This window comes from Lepisosteus oculatus, chromosome 25 (assembly GCF_040954835.1).
Source record: "Lepisosteus oculatus isolate fLepOcu1 chromosome 25, fLepOcu1.hap2, whole genome shotgun sequence".
Lineage (NCBI taxonomy): Eukaryota > Metazoa > Chordata > Actinopteri > Semionotiformes > Lepisosteidae > Lepisosteus > Lepisosteus oculatus.
Window position 1 is genome coordinate 3,189,626 of NC_090720.1, and position 18,912 is coordinate 3,208,537.

An 18,912-nucleotide genomic window follows, 5' to 3' on the forward strand; every position below is an offset into this window, starting at 1 on the left:
TTTGAAACTACAGAGGGATTTCTTCTGAAGCAATTTTATGCATGACTCAGTAACTTTCAACACTTTCTCTTGTTTTTAGTTGTATGTTTCTTAAGGGGAAGACTATTAAAATCATTTTTATAACTCAGGAATAAATACTTTGTGGATTCACTGCTTTACCCTTCTTACACACATGGTGGTCTTGTGCTATAAAACTGGATGGGATGAAAGTCTCCGTTAGCTACTCATGTAGCTTCTAATTTATGCAAGATAATAGATAGGATGGGAAAAAAAATACCATCTCCTTCACCTTCCTGCTACATTTCTCCTTTCTTCAGTTTTCAGATGGCTAATATAAAATTTCTTAAATTTTAGGTGACTATCCTGGAATATCTTTAAAGGGAGATACCAATTTGCTGGTTATTCCTAAATCTATACATAAGATAATGCCAATAACAAGCCTTTTAAGAGCTGGGGAATATTTGACCTTTCTAAAGTGGTATGTTTTAATATTTATTTAGGGGACAGAGTTTTCCCCGCGCGTATAAAATCATAACTTTTTGTGATACTTCAGCAGAGCACTCATTTCGAGACCCGTTATTCATTAGCCCCCAGATTAAACAGAGACATTGCCGTAATAACTGTACATAGACTCATGAGCACACACACACACACAACACACGTAAGCATGACCATGCACGTCTTTAAAATGTTCGTGGGCTGGCTGCCTATGGCAGAGAAAAAGCGGGCAGCGGGCGGGGGGTTAAGCGGTTCTGCGGTCCAGTCGGTGCGCGCCGGCTCGCGAAGAGAGCGCACCAGTTTTGCGCCCTCTGCTACACGGACCGCCGCAGCCGCTCGGAAAATGGGAAACCAGGAGCGGCGACCACTTCCAACTGTTCGTTTCCAGCGGGATGGGGCTGTAGAGACGCCGTTACTGTGAGCTGCCTGAATTTAAAGAAAAAAAAAAAACAACAACCAGAACTGGAGAACTTTATCAGCCTGCAGAAATGGAGTATCTCACTTTGATTTTGTCAGCTGCGCTTTTTCTGTCCGTCCAGCGGAACAAGTTTACCAGGTACGGTTGGTGCAGTATTCTGTACGTGTGTGCGCGCCCGCAAAGTCTAAAACTACTTAAACAAAAGAAGATGCCTCGTGATTGAGAGTATAATACATTGTTTTGTACCTTATAACTTGACACGACACATAGTATCTTTTAGACTCCTTTCTAGTATGTTTCAATGCTTGTTTATTCCATGCCTGGTAACTCCTGCAATTAGTTTCCCAGTGTACTACACATGTAAAGTGTATTTGACGCGTTATTAATGATAACCATTATTGGAGTACAACGGTGTCCTTGTCCTTAACTCTGCCGCTTCACAGCTCTGGTGACCTGGGTTCGAATCCGGGCAGTGGCTCCTTCTGGGTGGAGTTTGCATGTTCACCCGTCGCACTAGAGACATGCTGGCTGGTTTATTTGGGCTCTCTGAACTGTCCCCGTGTGTGTGTGTGTTGATGTTGCCTGCCACAGACTGGCAGTCCAGTCCAGGGCAAATCCTTTCTCCTTGTCTCTATCTGCCGGGGATTCGGCTCGCTGAAACGCTCTATAGCATGAGGGAGCCGTGGCTATATAACATGATTGAGGTCAACTATCACTGCAGCGTTTCCTGTTTCAGCACTTGAAAACTGAGAATTAAAAAAAAAATACCAGCACTGCCACTGGAATGTCTGTAGTGCTCGGTTCAGCATTTTGTCCCCTCGGTTTAAGCCGAGTTACTTCAAATCTTTAAACGTGATTTGGGGATTAGAGAAAGGCTCTAGCGCCAGTACACGGCACTATACAAATGGAAATAAAAAAATAAGCTACATTACATTCAGGAACCCATCTGCTGTAAGAGAGTTCCCCCCAGAAAATCGTACAACCCATACCCTGATTAAAAAGTCTAATCAAGACTTACCAACCGATTAATATCCACGGGCCACAAGTATTATGAGCAAGTTCAACATTGGAACATACTGTATACCGTGCGGGAACCAGTGCTGTTGCAGTATACTCAGAAAAAGAAATATTTATATATATTCTTGTGTAGCTTTCTTTTTTCACACCTCGAATGCTCTCCAAAGTTGTCGGGAGTGGAATGCTGATACGGAGTTTATCTGTATTACCGTTCTGCTCTACAGTATATACAGTAAGAAGAGTAGAATGCAAATTATATAGAAGACTGACGATTAAACAACGTGTACAGTGCTGCTTCTGAGAGAAAAAAAACATTGACATTTTTGTTAGTGCTTTTTCTGTGGTCGGCAACGGAAGACACGATTTACGGAGACTTAAGAGTAAGTCATTTGCACGAACAAATTGGGCTTGTTTTCTACTTATCCATCTGAAAACCGTTTAAACCACCTGGAATTGATTAGATCGTTCATGAGATTTCGGAAATGTAACTGCAAAGTCTGCTGGTAGTCATTTGACGTTTGTGAAAATGATGACTTGCCGAAATGTGAACACTCTCTTGTCTCTCTATATCACATATTCATATTGTATATATTGCCTGAAAATAACATCACACTTCAAATCCTAAAATAAATCTCTGAGTACAGTCAGAGCGACGTGATGTTACAACAGTTTTGTAAAGGATTAAGTTGTGAGGAGTTATGTCAGTGGAGAGCGCAGCTACAGAGCTTCGCTTAAATTTGGAAGATGGTCACAGTCTAAAGATTCACCACTGTCCGTTAGAAAAAAAAAACTTCAGTGTTTATTTTTAAAGGCATTGTTCGCAAGGGTGTTGCGAAGGAGAAACGAAGAGAGCTGTGTTAAAAATAGAAGAAAAACAAGGTTTGCGCCTGGTTTGTGCTTAAATCTTTCTTCAGAGACAATTTAACAGAATTTAAGAATATCATATCTAATATTATATTTTATATTTATGTCTAATATAATAATAACACTAGCAAACCTCTTAATAAATACACCGTGGTTTAGTAATTTGTAATATTTATGTCAGATTGTTAACTATAGAAAAATGAACGATTTGACAAGGGAACGTGGGAATTATGTTTTGTAACGTCTCTGCAAACGTAAAAGATATTTTTAAGAGTAATATATCTGAAGCAGAACTATTTCATTGTAACGGATAAATAGAAAGAAAACCCATCAATTCAGGGAACCTTAATCATTAAAACATGTATGATGAGACGATCTCTTCCCCGTGAGCTGGGTCTGCAGTGGTGCTGTCTGAGAAGAATAAAACCTCCCTGAGTCTTAAAAGCTGAAAATCAGACTTCTGAACCAAGAAAATGAGGGACGCTTGATGAAATATTTGAATACAAGAAAAAAACACCTTAAAATGTAATTGGAAAATGAAAAGTGTTTTACCACACCTAATTTAAAACTGCGTTTATTGATCTACAGTACACGTTGTGGACTGTGTGGCTAACCTGAAAAGCACCTACTGTGGAAATGACTTGTTAAACTCTGTACATGCAGCAGTCCCTTCTCTAGCTGCTCCGAAGCAGGAAGTTTCGTTAGCTTTTCCCTCTTTACTTCAGCTCATGCGAGGGTGGTGCAGTGAGAGGTGTCCTTTCCCACTGACATTTCCTGTATCACAATGGCCATCATCACCTCTTTTCCATGTCCCCATTTATTCCATCCATCAATACATTTTCTAATGTTCGCACATTTTCTTCCCATTCAGTGTCGCAGGAAAGCCGGAGCCTATCCCAGCAAGCAACAAGCACAATGCTGGGTTCACCCTGGACAGGACACCTGTCCATCACAGGGCACACACAGAGACACAAACACACACTCACGCCTAGGAAGAAGAAGAAGAAATCAATCAAGTTGCCTGTACAGTACGTCTTTGGTCTGTGGGAACTTGAACCCAGACCTGAAATTCACCACCACATTGCCCTCCCTATTTCTTATTCGTTTCAGTGTTATCCAAAGACTTACATTTGTACCAGTTTATACAACCGGGCATATTACTGGTGCAGTCTTAATGATATACTGTACCTTGCTCTGGTGCATTGGCTCAAGGGCAAAACAGCAGTGCCCCACGGGGAATTTGAACCCTTGACCTTCTAATTACCAGTCTAGTGCACTTACACACACGTCACACTGTTGCCATGTGTTGTGAACTCTCTAGACAAAGTAGTAGTTCCAGCATGCGTCAGCATGTGTAGGCTGCAAAGGAACAGGTAACGGGTTTATTCCTGCTGAACAGAAAAGAAAGGAAACGCAACGTTTCAGCTGTTGAGCCTTCTTCAGTGTGTCAATAATTCAATATGATAAGTAATGGAGGTAATTGGGCATTTTGATTTTCCTATTGCCCTGCATGTAGATTTGCATTTATTCATATGGCAGATGAATAAAGTTTTTTGTCTGGCCAATATGCAAAGGGTGGAGATAGTTTGCACTGTATGTTGTGTCTCTTTTTGAAGATGCAGCAGGTCATTCTTCAACTTTTTCTGAAGCAGGAACAGGTTTATTTAGGTTGTTGATAGGTTAATCGTCAAGCACAGGCAGTCTCTCTGTTTCAGTGTGTCATTAAACTTAAAATACCCTGATATAAAATATCAGCAAAAGAAAACCAACTTACCAGAAATCAAGAAAATGAATTTCCACTTTATGTCACCTTTCAGCCTTTTGTTTTCTCCAGGGGCTTCCTGAAGAATGACTGTACTTAAAACACACTCAAGAGGAAAACTAACTAGAGACTTCACTTCACTTAGTTTTCTATAAATGGCTCTGGGTTCTAATAATTGCACCACTTTTATTATAAAAGATAAGAAACATCTTATCTTTAGTGTATGTAGTTTAGTGACAGTTGTGATGTTGGGCTTAGTGAATGCCTCAAATCTTGATCCATTCTCAAAATAAATATAGTGTGTATATAAATATATAGAATAATATTCAGTTCAAACCTCACAGAAGGGGTGAGTTTGTACATTATGGTCTTAGTTCTTGAACTGTTTAGATCTTTTCACTGAAATCCTCTTGCAGTTCATTCCCTTCTTTAATATCTCGATGTTCATTTCCTGGCACACAACAGATTCAACTTCTTGGAAAGTTTCCAGGGTCAGAGAGATTAGTGCTAAAATTGATTTTTAAGAAGCTGCACATGACATGCTTCAACATGCAGTATATAGGCAGGGTTACAACAGGCACATGTACTTTATTGCAAAATGTTTTACATATATTAAAGGATTATAAAGAATGCTATGGATTGCTACTGTATATAGCAAAAATGTTTGGAGTTCTTCAAAAAACATCCATCATCTATGGTAATGAACCAAACTAAACAGATCCCTAGACCTGTGTTTCAAATGTGCAGAAATTTTGCATTTTCTACCCACATGATTAATAGAATGTTTTTCTGTTGAAATAAAGCTATAAAAACATTTTAATTATATATATAAAACTAAACCTTCTATTTGACAAATATGGGAGGATTCTTGCACTAGTACTAAATACGTATAGTTCAAAGTGGTTTCTGTAATAACTATGCACAATATTTTCAGAATGTTAAAAATTAAATACAGTAGGTTTTGATCAGACCATTTCTCTAGAGGCTTTACATTTCTATTTTCATCTTTAGAATAATAGGCAAACAGGCAAAAAAGAGCAAAAAGACTCTAGTGAAGTTATAGCTCTTGTTCTGCTTAGAACTGTAGTGTGTCAGCTGTTCGACATGATTAAAAAATGTATCCTACTCTCTGAATATGTAATGTGTTATAACATCCAAGATGTGCTTTATTTTTCATGTATAATATAAACATAGAATTGCATAGGTATGGTATGAACATATAGTTTCATGTTTTTAATTAAAAATACACCATAAACCATGTGCCAAATAAATACTCAATAAATCATGCCATTACATTTTAAAACTTTTCAAACCCACATTAAACATTTATCTGCATCTATGAATATTTAATAAACATCCCACGGACTGCCAATAGCAGACTTTTTATATGTTAATTAAAAGCTTTGAAACAGCATCATTAATATGTTTGCCAAGCCAAGCTTACATATCTTTTAATCAAGGTGTAGTGACCCTTAAAAATGTAGGGATAAAGACAGGGTTATTATATAAAAGGTGACAAGGAGGTTTGCTTTGCAGTTGCCTAATTTAGATTTTTCTAGTAAATAATCTGAGTAGAAGTAGCAATACAATATGACCTACTTAGTCTTAGATCAGGCTAATATGACGATATAGGACAACTACAGGGTTTTCGTATTGGCACTGTAGCTTTTCTATGTAGCTAATGAAATATTAAGAAGACCATAGACGGCATATATTTGATATGATCGTTGAAGTATTAAATTCACAATTTCTTTTGGCTGCTTGAGTACTGATCTCATTTTGGATCCCTCTCCTTTTTGTATTTTTTCAGTGTTATTTGCAGACTAATTTCAGTGAAAGTGTTCCTTTCAGTGGGACCTGATGCCAAGGGTTATTTAGGTATCCAAAAGCTACTTGCGTCAGACTTGTCATTATGTCATACATTGACACACTACAAAAAAGCGCCACTTTGTGTAAGGCTAAGGCAGTAAAACACAACTCAGACATAAGTTCTATAAATATAAGATCGTGTTCTGTAACAATCGGAATGGCAGTGTAAGGAATTAAAGTTGTTTAGTGGGTTAAGTTATCCTATGCCAAGCTATTTCCAAAATTAGCAACTCATTTCCATGGCACTCAGGAGAATGTGTCTCTTAGGAAGCTTATACACAGATTTTTATGGGCATAGAGAAAGGCTTATTTAAATTGCTATTAGAAACTGTCACTGCTGTCCAACAACTGCTTCAGCAGGGAGCGAAATTGCCTATTTTGAAAATAAACATCACCCCATTCAGCTTTAAATGCATCTATGCTTTAATATAAGAGAAGGATTCCCAATGCATTTCCAGTAAAATTCCACTTGCATTATTTAGAAAAATATTTTTAAAAATAAGACTGTTTTTACTGTCTTCTTCCACTCATTGCCGTACTGTAATAATTCAATCATTCTTTATGTCTGGAGGGACAAACAGAAAACAAATTGACACACTCAAGAGAAATGAACAAGCTCAACATTCACACCTGTCATGTTGTTAGCTTCTGTCTCCTTCCCACTGACTTCTTGTGGAAAGCCATGCTAATTCTGAATTCACACCAGGGTACCAGGCAGCAGTACTAAGTACTGGACTTAAAGACATGAGAATTGTATACATTATACATAAGTGAAGAGTGCCACTTGCTTGTCCAGATGGAATAACAACGATCTGGTTATCCTTCCATCCCGGTCTTGATCAGATCTAATGATTAGCTTCTCAGATGTGATGATGTCAGATTACAAAGTTGCAAATGCTGCTCCCTAGGTTGCCAGATCTACCTGAATTGATCCTTGTATTACATCTCTTCTTTTTGATTCTTACAAGTAACATGATGTCCTTGAGGCATTGAATATAAGATGGTGGAACTAAAAAAATCCAGTTAATAAATTTAGACAATTAGATAAGACAATGAGGAGCAACCCAGTGCATGTAGCAGAGATGTTGCTGTGATGACTCATTTCACATGTCATATCTGAACCAACAACAACAACAACAACAACTACTACTACTACTACTACTACTACTACTACTACTACTAATAATAATATTTATAGAACACCTTTCATCCCAAAGGACCCCAAAGTGCCATTGAAATGACCCAGGCTTTACAGCATACTGTAGTAAACACTTAAGATTGTGCTCATGAGCAGAGCAAAATTATAAAATTGCACAGATTAGAAGAGATTCAGTATTGCAGTCCTGGTCCTAAATAACTAAAATGGGTAGGTGTACAGTATGTGATTTATAATGTTGTCAATCTGACAGCAGATGGTGTGTTTTCACTACTGAATGTGTGCTGAAATCAATTCAGAAGCATCAATATCTTGGGACTATGACTCATGAAAACTGTCCTCTAACTCTCCCTCTCTCCTTTTTGTTTTCCAATAACAAAAGCACAGTGACTGTGTTTGAATTCCCTTGGGATGTGTCATGGTCCATTCAACATGCATCTCAACCCACTGCACAGAACTGTGTGAAATACCTGAAATTGCTTCTAAGGCTCTTCAGTTGATAAGGAGAACCTTTATTTTAAATATTGCAGAGAAGTACTTGCCTTTTGTTTTTCAAGAGCAAGAACTCATGCAGGCTTCTTTGTTAACTGTAACATCTTAAAAATTGAAGTTTAATTACAATTTTGGCTCCAAATCCATATGTGGAAACAAGTAGGAGCAATTTGATCATTCTGAGTTGGAATTGGAAATCAGCACTTTGATATAATTGCTTTTAAAGGTTGTACAGTATATATAATAAAATATTTAGTTATGTTTGTGTAATTTAAAGAAATAAACAGTATGCTTAATAGTTCAGAATGTTTTATAGGTGTCAAGAGAATATACCTGTTTTCAGACCTCAGTTACGTGATTCCTTCAGGGCAGAGCTGAGAAAATTGTTTTGACTTACGTTTGACCACAGAAATGTATTTGAAAACAATTGGTTAGTTAAAATGGCATGCTTTGTCAAAGGATTGCCCTGGGAGTATTCAGGGCTACCAGAATCTGAACTTAACTAAATGAAAGCATGCCTCTAATTTTAAATAAGCAGTAAAAATGCTAAATGTTTTCCTTGGAAGCATGTGGGCACATTGGTTTGCCTGTTTTAAGTTTAATGAAACTTGCCAAATAACACTTATGGCTGCAGGCAGGCCTAGTTAATGGAATGCAGTTGCTTGCGCTGGATTTGTGTTTTCTTGTTTGTTTTTAACCAAGGGGCTATGTTGAAAAAAAGAATCAAGCACTGCACTGAGCGTGCAGCCTCCTTTCTCCTCCCTCAGACAAGCAAGCAGAAAGGCTGCAGAAGCCTCACAGTAAAAGACCTCAGGACATGAGCTCAGCAGATCCCACAATCACGTGTTTGTTCCTGCTAGTTTGTAAAGACCGTGGGGCAATATAAGGTCTTCTGAAAGCTCTGTGATTTTATTTTGATTCATTTTCAGAACTGTTTGGTATATAATACATTATCCATAGGGATGTGTATGTATTGCACAGTGCAAGGCACAGTGTGCCGATTACAAGTCAGTCATCGATGACTTGTAATCATGGTCTCCTAATGCATAGTCTCCTTGTCCGATTTTTTCTGAGAGTTTCCATGAAAATTCCACTTATTCAGAGTTCTGCAGAGCCCAGTGCACTTGGGCAGATTATCTCGATTAATGTCTCCTTGAACCAGATATGGATTAAGCTGATCGAATGAATCATAATCAGGCTAGTTATGTGCAGTGAGCCACAGACGAAAAGCAGCCACCGGAAAGGAAAGCTTTTGTTTTTTTTACGCTTTTTCCTTTAGCTCTCGATTTGAACTGGTAAAGAACTGCTTAGACAGGAATGGCCCCGGCCAACTCCCCTTGTAAAAAACAGAACAGAAGCTTTTTCCTGTATTTTCCATTTCAAGAGTAAGTGAAAGTCAACTGGCAATAACCTCCAGTAAGCAGAGGGAGCAGGATGGTCACATGCCCTCTAGGCCAACATCATCATACTCCTCTGTCTCTGTGCACAGGGCCTCAGCAAGTCTCACAAGAGCATAGCCAGAACCTCGTGCTTTTTGTATTCTTCAGTACACCTTCCTCTACTCTACCATTGCCATTGCTTGACAACAATTACTTCAAACTCATATTTCCAACAGATTGATGAACAATTCCAATGGAACTGATCCTCTTTATGTACAGTACAATAGCACAGTAGTATTTTTTTCATTTATGTTTGAAATAATAATAATAATAATAATAATAATAATAATAATAATAATAATAATAATAATAATAATAATAATAATTGCTTACACTTATATAGAGCTTTTTCTGGACACTCCACTCAAAGCGCTTTACAGGTAAAGGGGACTCCCGAGATATTTTGTGTCACAACAGTTGGTACAGTACATGTGGGAGGTGGCCAACAGCAGGAGTACATGCTCTCCAAATACTGTCTTGGAGTTGTATACTTATGGACCATGATAACTACTAGTGAGTCTTGCACACCTTAGGTGCTTTTATTAGTCAAGCTTTATTTAAATAACTCTAAAAGTATATTCTTATAATTTTATTCTATATTCCCTCCCTTCACCCTGAAAAATGTTCTGACTTATACTCTGGGATCTTTATATCATCTTTTGTCCTCGTCTAATGTTGAACTAACCTTGCAGCCGATGCGTGAACAACTGCTTGCAGTGTCACTGGGGGAGGGGGGGAGGTTGCCCTCTTGTGGATAAACTAAATTGTGCTTTCGATTTCCTCTCTCTCTTAACCTCCAATTATTTTGCTTTTACAAATGCAGACACCTTACTGGCAGTTCTGCATCGTTCATTTTGTGAATGCACTGAACCATATCAACTACCATGTGCCAGGACAAATGAGCGTTGAGTAACTTTAGGAGAGATGTCATTAACCACAGGGACAAGCATAGTTTAATCCCACACTAAAAGGTAGAAAAAAAAGCTGTGAGCAGATTTGTGGAGGAATGAAGGAAGGAACAGGAATGTTAGGAGATATATCTATGTATATTAACAAATACTGGTTAAACAGTATATTTTTCTTTAATGAAGGAGCAAATTAACCTTTTTCAGCTACAAAACCCCATAAATGAAAATACTTTGCATTTCTGAAAATAAGTGTTAGAGCTTAGAGTTTTAAGGTTTAAATTTATCTGCAGAATTTGTTGCAAATGCTCTCCTATCAGCTGATCCTCTATATACAGTACTTCTCCCTAGGTCACCTCTTTAACCTTTCATGTTTTGAAAGCCACCAATCTTACTAGATAGAGTGCAAGCAGGTTTTTTTTGTTAGTGTGGTGAATAGGTTTGAAAAAAGCTACAACATATATGTACATCATACTGTACGTGTCTTGTACCTGGAAATTTAAAAGAAAGAATGTATCTTTATTGTGTCATATCACAGGCTTTATATCTTTGTTTCTTTAGGGCGATGATGAGTGATATTGGAGACTATGTAGGTACAGACATTGAAATATCCTGGTTACCTAATCTGGATGATTTAATGAAGGGGTATGCACGTAATTTTCGTCCTGGGATAGGAGGTGAGTATGAGATCTATTGCTCGTAATCATTGGATCACATTTCATCATCTTACATTTCCAGTCATTCTTAGCATAACTGCTGAAGTAAGGACTTTTTATAGAAATTATGACTGAAATGTTGCATTGCTTGTTTTCGTTTAAGATAATTAAATGTTCTGATCTGAATATTCAACAGCTGTTTTTTTCATTTTCTGTGCAAAACAGGGACTCATTGCAACAAGCAGTATTAATTCCTAAAATAAAAAAAGTTATTTCTCATCAAGTTAAGGCATGTGAAATACTGTACGTGTGCGGAATAGTGAAGCAAAGTTTCAACCATTAACAGATGTTTTTGCTCATTAATTGCACAATTACAGATACAATGTCTACTCTTGTGTCTACAAAATCGCCTAAAGGCCTTGACATTAGTGTAGTAATAACAGTTCAACTGTTTTAGTAGCAAACCTTGCTAAGAATGGCTGCCAAATGTAAATCATCCAATGGCCACAGCTGTAGATCACTCAATCTCACAGCTTAACTCAGGTCAGATGAGCTGCAAATATCTGACTGAATGGACCACAAATACAGTATATAGTATATTTCAGTGAAGATTGCAATACAGGTGGGCACACTATTATAGAATGTTTTTTCCACAATTCACCAGCTGTTGCCTGTCTTGGGGTCTAGCCCTCATAATCCTTTGAAAATCTGAAAGTTTTAAAAGTGATTTAGCCTTAAAATGATTCAGCCTTGATATTAAAGAAGTATGAAATATCGAAACAGTCAATGGAAAGAATTGTGAATCCATTCTATTGTGAGACCCCAAAACACTATTTATGACATTAACCTCGACCTAAACCAATAAAGGCCTCTATTGTAAAAAGCATAGAGTATTGACCACATATATGTCTGTCTGACACAGAATGAAAGTGTGAACTACAAATAAGTTTTCTGAGTTTGTGGTTTTCTACTAGACGAGGTGGGGCTTTTTGTGGAGGGGTGATTTTATGTAGTTTGACAGATTTTTATGTAGTTTGAATTCACTAAAGGTCAGGTTTGGTTGTCAACAGAGATAATCAGACTGAGGAAATAAGGTTTCTCATTTGTACTTTTTTTTAAGTAAATGTAAAAAAAACAGGTATCTGCTTAAGTTTTGCTTGGTCTTTCTGCTTTTATCTCTGATAAATGTATATTAATATAGATCTATCAATAAATTGTTAAATACGTTCTTAAAACGATTTATAAATGTAAACGTACTGCTGGAGGCAAAATGTGCTTGCTACTCCAGAAAGAGGAGAGAATGATGTACTGGTGAATCCAATGTGTTTAAAAAAATATTAACTTAGGGTAGTAGACAACATTATGTAGCTGGTGACTGAGCACTTTCAATGGTAGGTACTAAATCTGAACATGTGAAAAAGGCTTTCTTTGTAGCTCTTATGAATTACGCTGGATTTAGCCACAAATTTGAAACAAAGAATTATTCTGCTTTAAAACCTTCTTAATATGTCAGCTCAAAGTCATGACACTTTCATCAAATTTTCAGCAAGAATATTATATCCTTGGCAATGCTTCTTAGTAAATAAATTATGCCTTGACGGGACGCTCCTTATAAAGTGACTGCTCAAGTCAGGGTTTTACAGGAACTGAAGAACATCCGTTCAGCCAAGTGTTAACCACAAAGCTCGTGTACAAACACGTTCCAATGCAGATTTCATGCTGAAAAGGGTAATATTGTTATCCCCCTCTCTTACAAATAGGCTATTTTGAAAAAAATATTTTAATGTATACCTACACTTTAATGCTAGAGTATCTTAAGAAAATCAAGAGAGTCTGCTGCAGCCTTTAGATGAAGAAATAAGAGTGTCTACTTTGAGCAGAAGTGCAGTATGACATTAACTTTGTTATTGCACAATGAGGCATGGGATAGTTTAGCCATGAATATAGGTTTAGGAGATGGCCATGAGAAAAAATGATGACATTAGAAATCACCACATATTTTTGTAGCTTTGGGCACTTGTGTCTTTAACAGTCTGCATCTGCTGGTGTGTAATTGAACAGCAGTGATTTCCAAGGCTAACTGACCAAACAGTGAACCACCAGGAATCTGGAAATTAATGTCTGTGGTCCAAAAAAGGATGTTGTTCTGTATATCTTAGATCTCACATAAAAAAGGGTTTGTCTTTGTTGTTAACAAAACCTACGTAATGTGAGTAAATATAATAAAAAACATAATGATTAGACTGCTGTTTAGATGGTCAAGAATCTGACAAGAACAGCTATAAAATGTTGGCTTTGCTCATATTGCTCTCCCATATGGGGAAGAATGGCCTTTTTTGCTTCGGTGCTTTGTTTTGTTTCTTTGTAAATTGTTTTTCAACAGGTCCTCCAGTGAACGTAGCCATGGCTATAGAAGTAGCCAGTATCGATCACATCTCAGAAGCAAACATGGTAATGTTTCTTTTTTAGAGTACTGTTGCTCTAGAGGGTGCTGAAGTTCCACAGGTAGCAGCGGATGAGATTAAACTAAGACATGGAACCATTGTCGGAAGTAGAAAAATAATGCACCTTTGTTGATCGTACATCTACAGTTCAGTAGTCAATACAGAAACCCTCTGCCAGCCCTACAGAGGCACAATGGCTATCCAAGAACAGGAAACAATAGCAATACAATTACTGTTATCGTCAAGTATAAGTATATTAATCAAGTATAAAGTTCCTTCTAGTATGATGGAAGAGTATGCAAAAACAGAGTTTCTATTTTTCTGACCTAATGACAGTGTCTGTCTTTCTTTTGAAGGATTGCATGATGACAGTGTCTATGTTCCTCTTGAAGGAGTACACGATGACAGTGTCTGTCTTTCTTTTGAAGGAGTACACAATGACAGTGTTTCTGCGTCAGAGCTGGAGGGATGACCGTCTCTCATACAACCACACCAACAAGACGCTTGGCCTGGACAGCCGATTCGTCGACAAGCTGTGGCTCCCTGACACATTCATCGTCAACGCCAAATCCGCCTGGTTTCACGACGTCACGGTGGAGAACAAGCTGATCCGCCTGCAGCCTGACGGAGTTATCCTGTACAGCATTCGGTACGGTTGGCAAACATGGGGTTTTAATCAGTCGTCACCATTAATGGTAATTTCAGCTGGATACTCAAATGAAACAAAATATTTAGATAAGGGCCAAATTCGTATTGCAATACTAACATTAACATTTTAAATGCCTCTTGATTTTCACATACTGCACATTCTAATTGTCTGTTCAAGGTCAAGCAACTTTGGTATTATTTAAAAATGCCTCTTTTTCAGAATTACCTCAACAGTGGCATGTGACATGGATCTTACCAAATATCCCATGGATGAACAGGAATGCATGCTGGAGCTGGAGAGCTGTGAGTTTCAATCTTTCATGACTGTCTGCTCCCTGTCTGAATCTCTGGACAATATGCCGAGCGCAAAACATCACCAGACAAAAAAAAAATGAAACACTCATTTCTACCTTGCTTCTTGTGAGAGTTGGCAATTTGAAGTAGAGCTGCTCTCTTTGTGATCTTATCTTCAAGCATGAAAACAAAATTAGAAACATAGGATTTGGATTGTAAATGTGTAGAACAGTACGGAAGTGGTATTGTTCTTTTCTGCATAGTGCTCCCTGTGCTCCAGAGTGAATTTAACCAAGCCAGTATCAAGTTCTATGGGTGTGAGATGTTCGGATCAAATTAATTCAAATTAAACATGCATCTTTTTTCATATTTCTAATAAAGGACTGCTTTCATAAACCTTTTTCTTATTCCAGATGGTTACTCTTCTGAGGACATTGTGTATCACTGGTCCGAGAGTCAAGCTCATATACATGGGCTGGATAAACTGGAACTGTCCCAGTTCACCATTACCGACTACAGATTTGACACAGAGATGATGAACTTTAAATCAGGTACAGTATGCACAGGAGACTGCTTGTGGAATGACAGGGGAATGGAGTCCTTCTCTACTCCTTTAAGGCAAGGGAATAATTACTCATCGTTAATGTTGGAGCTTGGTAAGAGAAGGCTTGAATCCTAATGTCTTTTTTTCAAAGTTATAATATGGCAATCAAGCCATGATACCCAATGGTGCCATGCCAGCATGGTAGACTGTGGATGTCATGCAGGGAGGCCAATTCACATGTTGGAAAATCTCACGTGTTCCAGCTAAGAGTCAATGACACTCAATGCACTGCACCTGATAAAACACGAGTGTGTCATAAGTGTTACACACATGCCTTTCACTCGGTCTCTTGTCAATGCCTCAGCTGGTCGCTTTCCCCGGCTGAGCCTATGTTTCCAGTTACGGCGGAATCGGGGAGTGTACATCATCCAGTCCTATGTGCCTTCCATACTGTTGGTTGCCATGTCCTGGGTTTCCTTCTGGATCAGCCAATCAGCAGTGCCTGCAAGGGTGTCATTAGGTGGGTGAGAGTGGAGTTTTGCAATGATTTCGATTCATGATTTTTGAATTCATGACTTTTCCATAATTATATATGAGCAAACCTTGGAAAGTATACCGATGACAAATTAAAGTAGAACATGAACAATGAAGAGGATGCTCCACAAATCAATTTCATATGCAAATGTAATATTTATATTTATAACTTAATATTAGAGACTCTGGGAGATTATTTGTACACATACTGTATACTGCAGGACTTACTGTAAAGAAGAATGAAGGAAAAGGATGGAGAATAATGAAACACAATAAAAGAAGTGAGTGGACTGGTTGAAAATGGTATTGTGCAGTTTCTAAAAGACATTTATACAGAACATATAAAGAGATTCCTACAAAGGTTTGTTACAAAAAACACCAAAATTAAAATTTCTCAGCTTTACTGCTGAAATATTGTACATATGTTCTAAAATATTGTTAGAAAACAGAAAAAATATTTGTATTTAAGAAGTAGTCCTTTCCATAACTGGGACCTAAAGCCGTGTCCTCTATTGTAAAATACTTTCATATTCACCATTCTGCTGCTTGTGTTTTCTGCAGGGATCACGACAGTCCTCACCATGACCACTCTGATGGTCAGCGCACGCTCCTCTCTCCCCAGAGCATCTGCCATCAAAGCCCTGGACGTCTACTTCTGGATCTGCTACGTCTTCGTGTTCGCGGCCCTGGTGGAGTATGCCTTCGCCCACTACAACGCCGACTACATGAGGAAGCAGAGGGACAAAATCAGAGCCAACAAAATGGCAACAGAGGTGAGGACGGGCCGAGTCTGGGACAACACTGAGATGAAGGGGCAGTCCAGGGCAGTGGTTAGGGCGAATTATTTTACTAGAATCGCTCCAGTTCACCCAACTTTATATGTGGGCTCCTGCTGTGGTGGGGGTATCTCTGATATGAGCCCCCAGGGAGAAATCATGAACCCTCGGTTCCCTTTACAAAAAGTGTTGTGCCACAGAATGACAAAACAGCCAATGGACTTGCTTGTTCTATCTGAGAAATATTAATAACCAATGTTAGTGTTTGGAAATCACAAGTCTTCTGGTGTAAACGTCCGCTTTGAGGAGATTCATTCACGGATGACACGAGAAGAATAGCAGAAGAATAATCACTAGAGTGACTTTGAAGAAAAGTATTGCAGTCTGTTGTCTGTGCAATTTCCTGTTCGGAATTGTCAGCTTCTATGACAGGACTGCAGATACAGGAAAAAAAAAATTCCATACAGCCTCCTGCTGTCTCTACATTAGATTATACCAGAAAAAAATAGCATCGTTGAACCACAGAGAAATCCCCTGAGGTCATACTTAATTTGTAAAAATAACCGTTTCCATTAATTCTTCTCCGTGTAATGTATAGATTTTTATTTCTAGTTGCAAGGTTAGAAAATTACCTTAAATGTTGTAGTAATCAATCATCTGTGGCATGTTCTTGTGAAAATGAGAATATTTACTGTATTTACTGAAACACACAAAACTATATACAGTATGCTGGCTACATATATACTGTATATGCCCCCACTCTGCGGTCTGTGTGGGTCCTAGCGCCCTGGTATAGTGGCGGGGACACTATACTGTAGTGTGCGCTGTCTTTCGGATGAGACGTTAAGCCAAGGTCCTGCCCCAGTGGTTATTAAAGATCCCTTGGCATTTCTTGATAAGAGTATGGAGTTATCCCTGTGTCTGGGCCAAATTTTCCCTCTCTGCCTTTACCGCGACCTCTAAATTGTCCCCCTGTATGATCGGCTTGCACTGGCCCTGGGATAGACTGGCGCCCTGTCCAGGGTGTACCCTGCCTTGCGCTCGTTGCTTGCCGGGTAGGCTTCGGCATCCCGCGACACCGTATCGTATAAAGCGGTTTGGCAAATGACATGACATATCTGTGTATACAGATATGACAGGAAACATATTGCTCTGAAAGGAAAGATGGAGAAAAGGGAAATGCACAGATTTATTTATAGTAAAAAACGAATGTTTAATTCAGTAATAAATAGTGACTAGCAATAATTTTGTAGGTGCCTTGTCTTTTCAGTCTGACTCGTATGATGGTGGTGATGAATACAGGAGGATACAGGATATTCTGAACCTTATGATTTAACAAGTACAAGACTGAGGGTGTAAAATGGCCTTTCTTCTTCCCCTTCCCAGTCCATTGTGAAGAAAGGCAAGCAAGCCATGGTCCTCTTCTCCCTGTCGGTAACGGGGATGAACCAGGGCTTGCTCGTTTCCAACCGGCAGAAGCGTGCGCAGAGGGCTCCTGGCGTTCCCTGCGGCGCGGACGAGGCAGAGAATGGCAAGACGAAGGGTAAGAAGCAGGAGGGGAGCGAAGAGAAAAAGAGCAGCCTGAAGTCGGTGTTCAAACCCATCGATGCGGACACCATCGATATCTACGCCAGGGCGGTCTTCCCAGCAGCCTTTGCGGCGGTCAATGTCATCTACTGGGTGGCTTACACCATGTGAGCAGGAGCGCCACATGGACAATGTGCATGGCGTACCTTGACAATGGCGGCCAGTAGCTCTTGAACGCTGTGATTCACAAGGGATTTGTCCCCTCAAGTTCCAAAGACGAGTTCAAGATAAGATAGGAACCCCAGCACTAAAAACGATGGATTATTCCTTGTGGAACAGAAATCCCCCCCACCCCACACACACACAGGTCAGTCCTGTGTCATCCTGTGTCACAAGGGGAACTGGAAGGAAAGAGTTCTTGGACAGTAGCCACGTCTGCCATATTGCACTCTACAGTACATTCTGGTCAGCTCTGTGTCTGTTGTTCAATACTTCAGTTCACATCCTCAAGGCCTTCATTCGGTTGCTTTTGTATCTGTGTCCGCGCTTGTTTACCCTGAGCAAATTAAATAACCCCTCAACAGGGAGACATGAGGAGACGGCCACCCTTCTATTTGCATAGGCAAAAAGTAGTACTGGTACAATCGAAACAGCAACTGCAAGATCAAGAGAACAGCGCAATGCCAGTCATACTGTATAACACATGATATGTCATCCTGCATGCTAATACTCTGTCTTTAACTTTTACCTCCAATGCACTCACACTGTCTTTTGGTTAGTTTTTATTACACTAAGTTTATTACATGGGATATCTTACCACATCCTGTCAATCTCTCTGTTTGCAGAACATTAAAAGCAATTGTTTGATCACCTATATTTGTCCCCTTTGTCACATCATTTCTGCATTGACTTAAAGGTTGATCTTTTCTTTGAGGATGCCTTTGCTACAGTATACTAAAACAAATGTTGCTATAATAAAATGGAGATGATTAGAAATTATTAAGACTCTTGTTTCAAATGCAGGTTGAGCCCTATTGCTCAGTCATCCCTGAACTGAATCTTTTCTATT

The 18,912-nt window shown here is 38.9% G+C and overlaps 1 protein-coding gene across 1 annotated transcript; it reads left to right on the plus strand.

The window, feature by feature from the left end:
* Positions 1–538: 538 nt before the first annotated feature.
* Positions 539–18,717, plus strand: gabrd (gamma-aminobutyric acid type A receptor subunit delta). Its single transcript, XM_006641973.3, has 9 exons — positions 539–1,054; positions 10,982–11,097; positions 13,460–13,527; positions 13,949–14,169; positions 14,389–14,471; positions 14,876–15,013; positions 15,371–15,526; positions 16,102–16,313; positions 17,703–18,717. Exons 1-9 carry the CDS (start codon positions 987–989, stop codon positions 18,012–18,014), a joined length of 1,374 nt encoding a protein of 457 aa, XP_006642036.2. The 5' UTR covers positions 539–986; the 3' UTR covers positions 18,015–18,717.
* The last annotated feature ends 195 nt before the right edge of the window (positions 18,718–18,912 follow it).

Bases quoted from the DNA above. Each gene is read 5' to 3' on its own strand.
- gabrd (XM_006641973.3), top strand. From the start codon at position 987: ATGGAGTATCTCACTTTGATTTTGTCAGCTGCGCTTTTTCTGTCCGTC. The intron at 1,055-10,981 runs GTACGGTTGGTG...TTGTTTCTTTAG, and splicing joins CAGCGGAACAAGTTTACCAG to GGCGATGATGAGTGATATTG. The intron at 14,472-14,875 runs GTGAGTTTCAAT...TTCTTATTCCAG, and splicing joins CATGCTGGAGCTGGAGAGCT to ATGGTTACTCTTCTGAGGAC.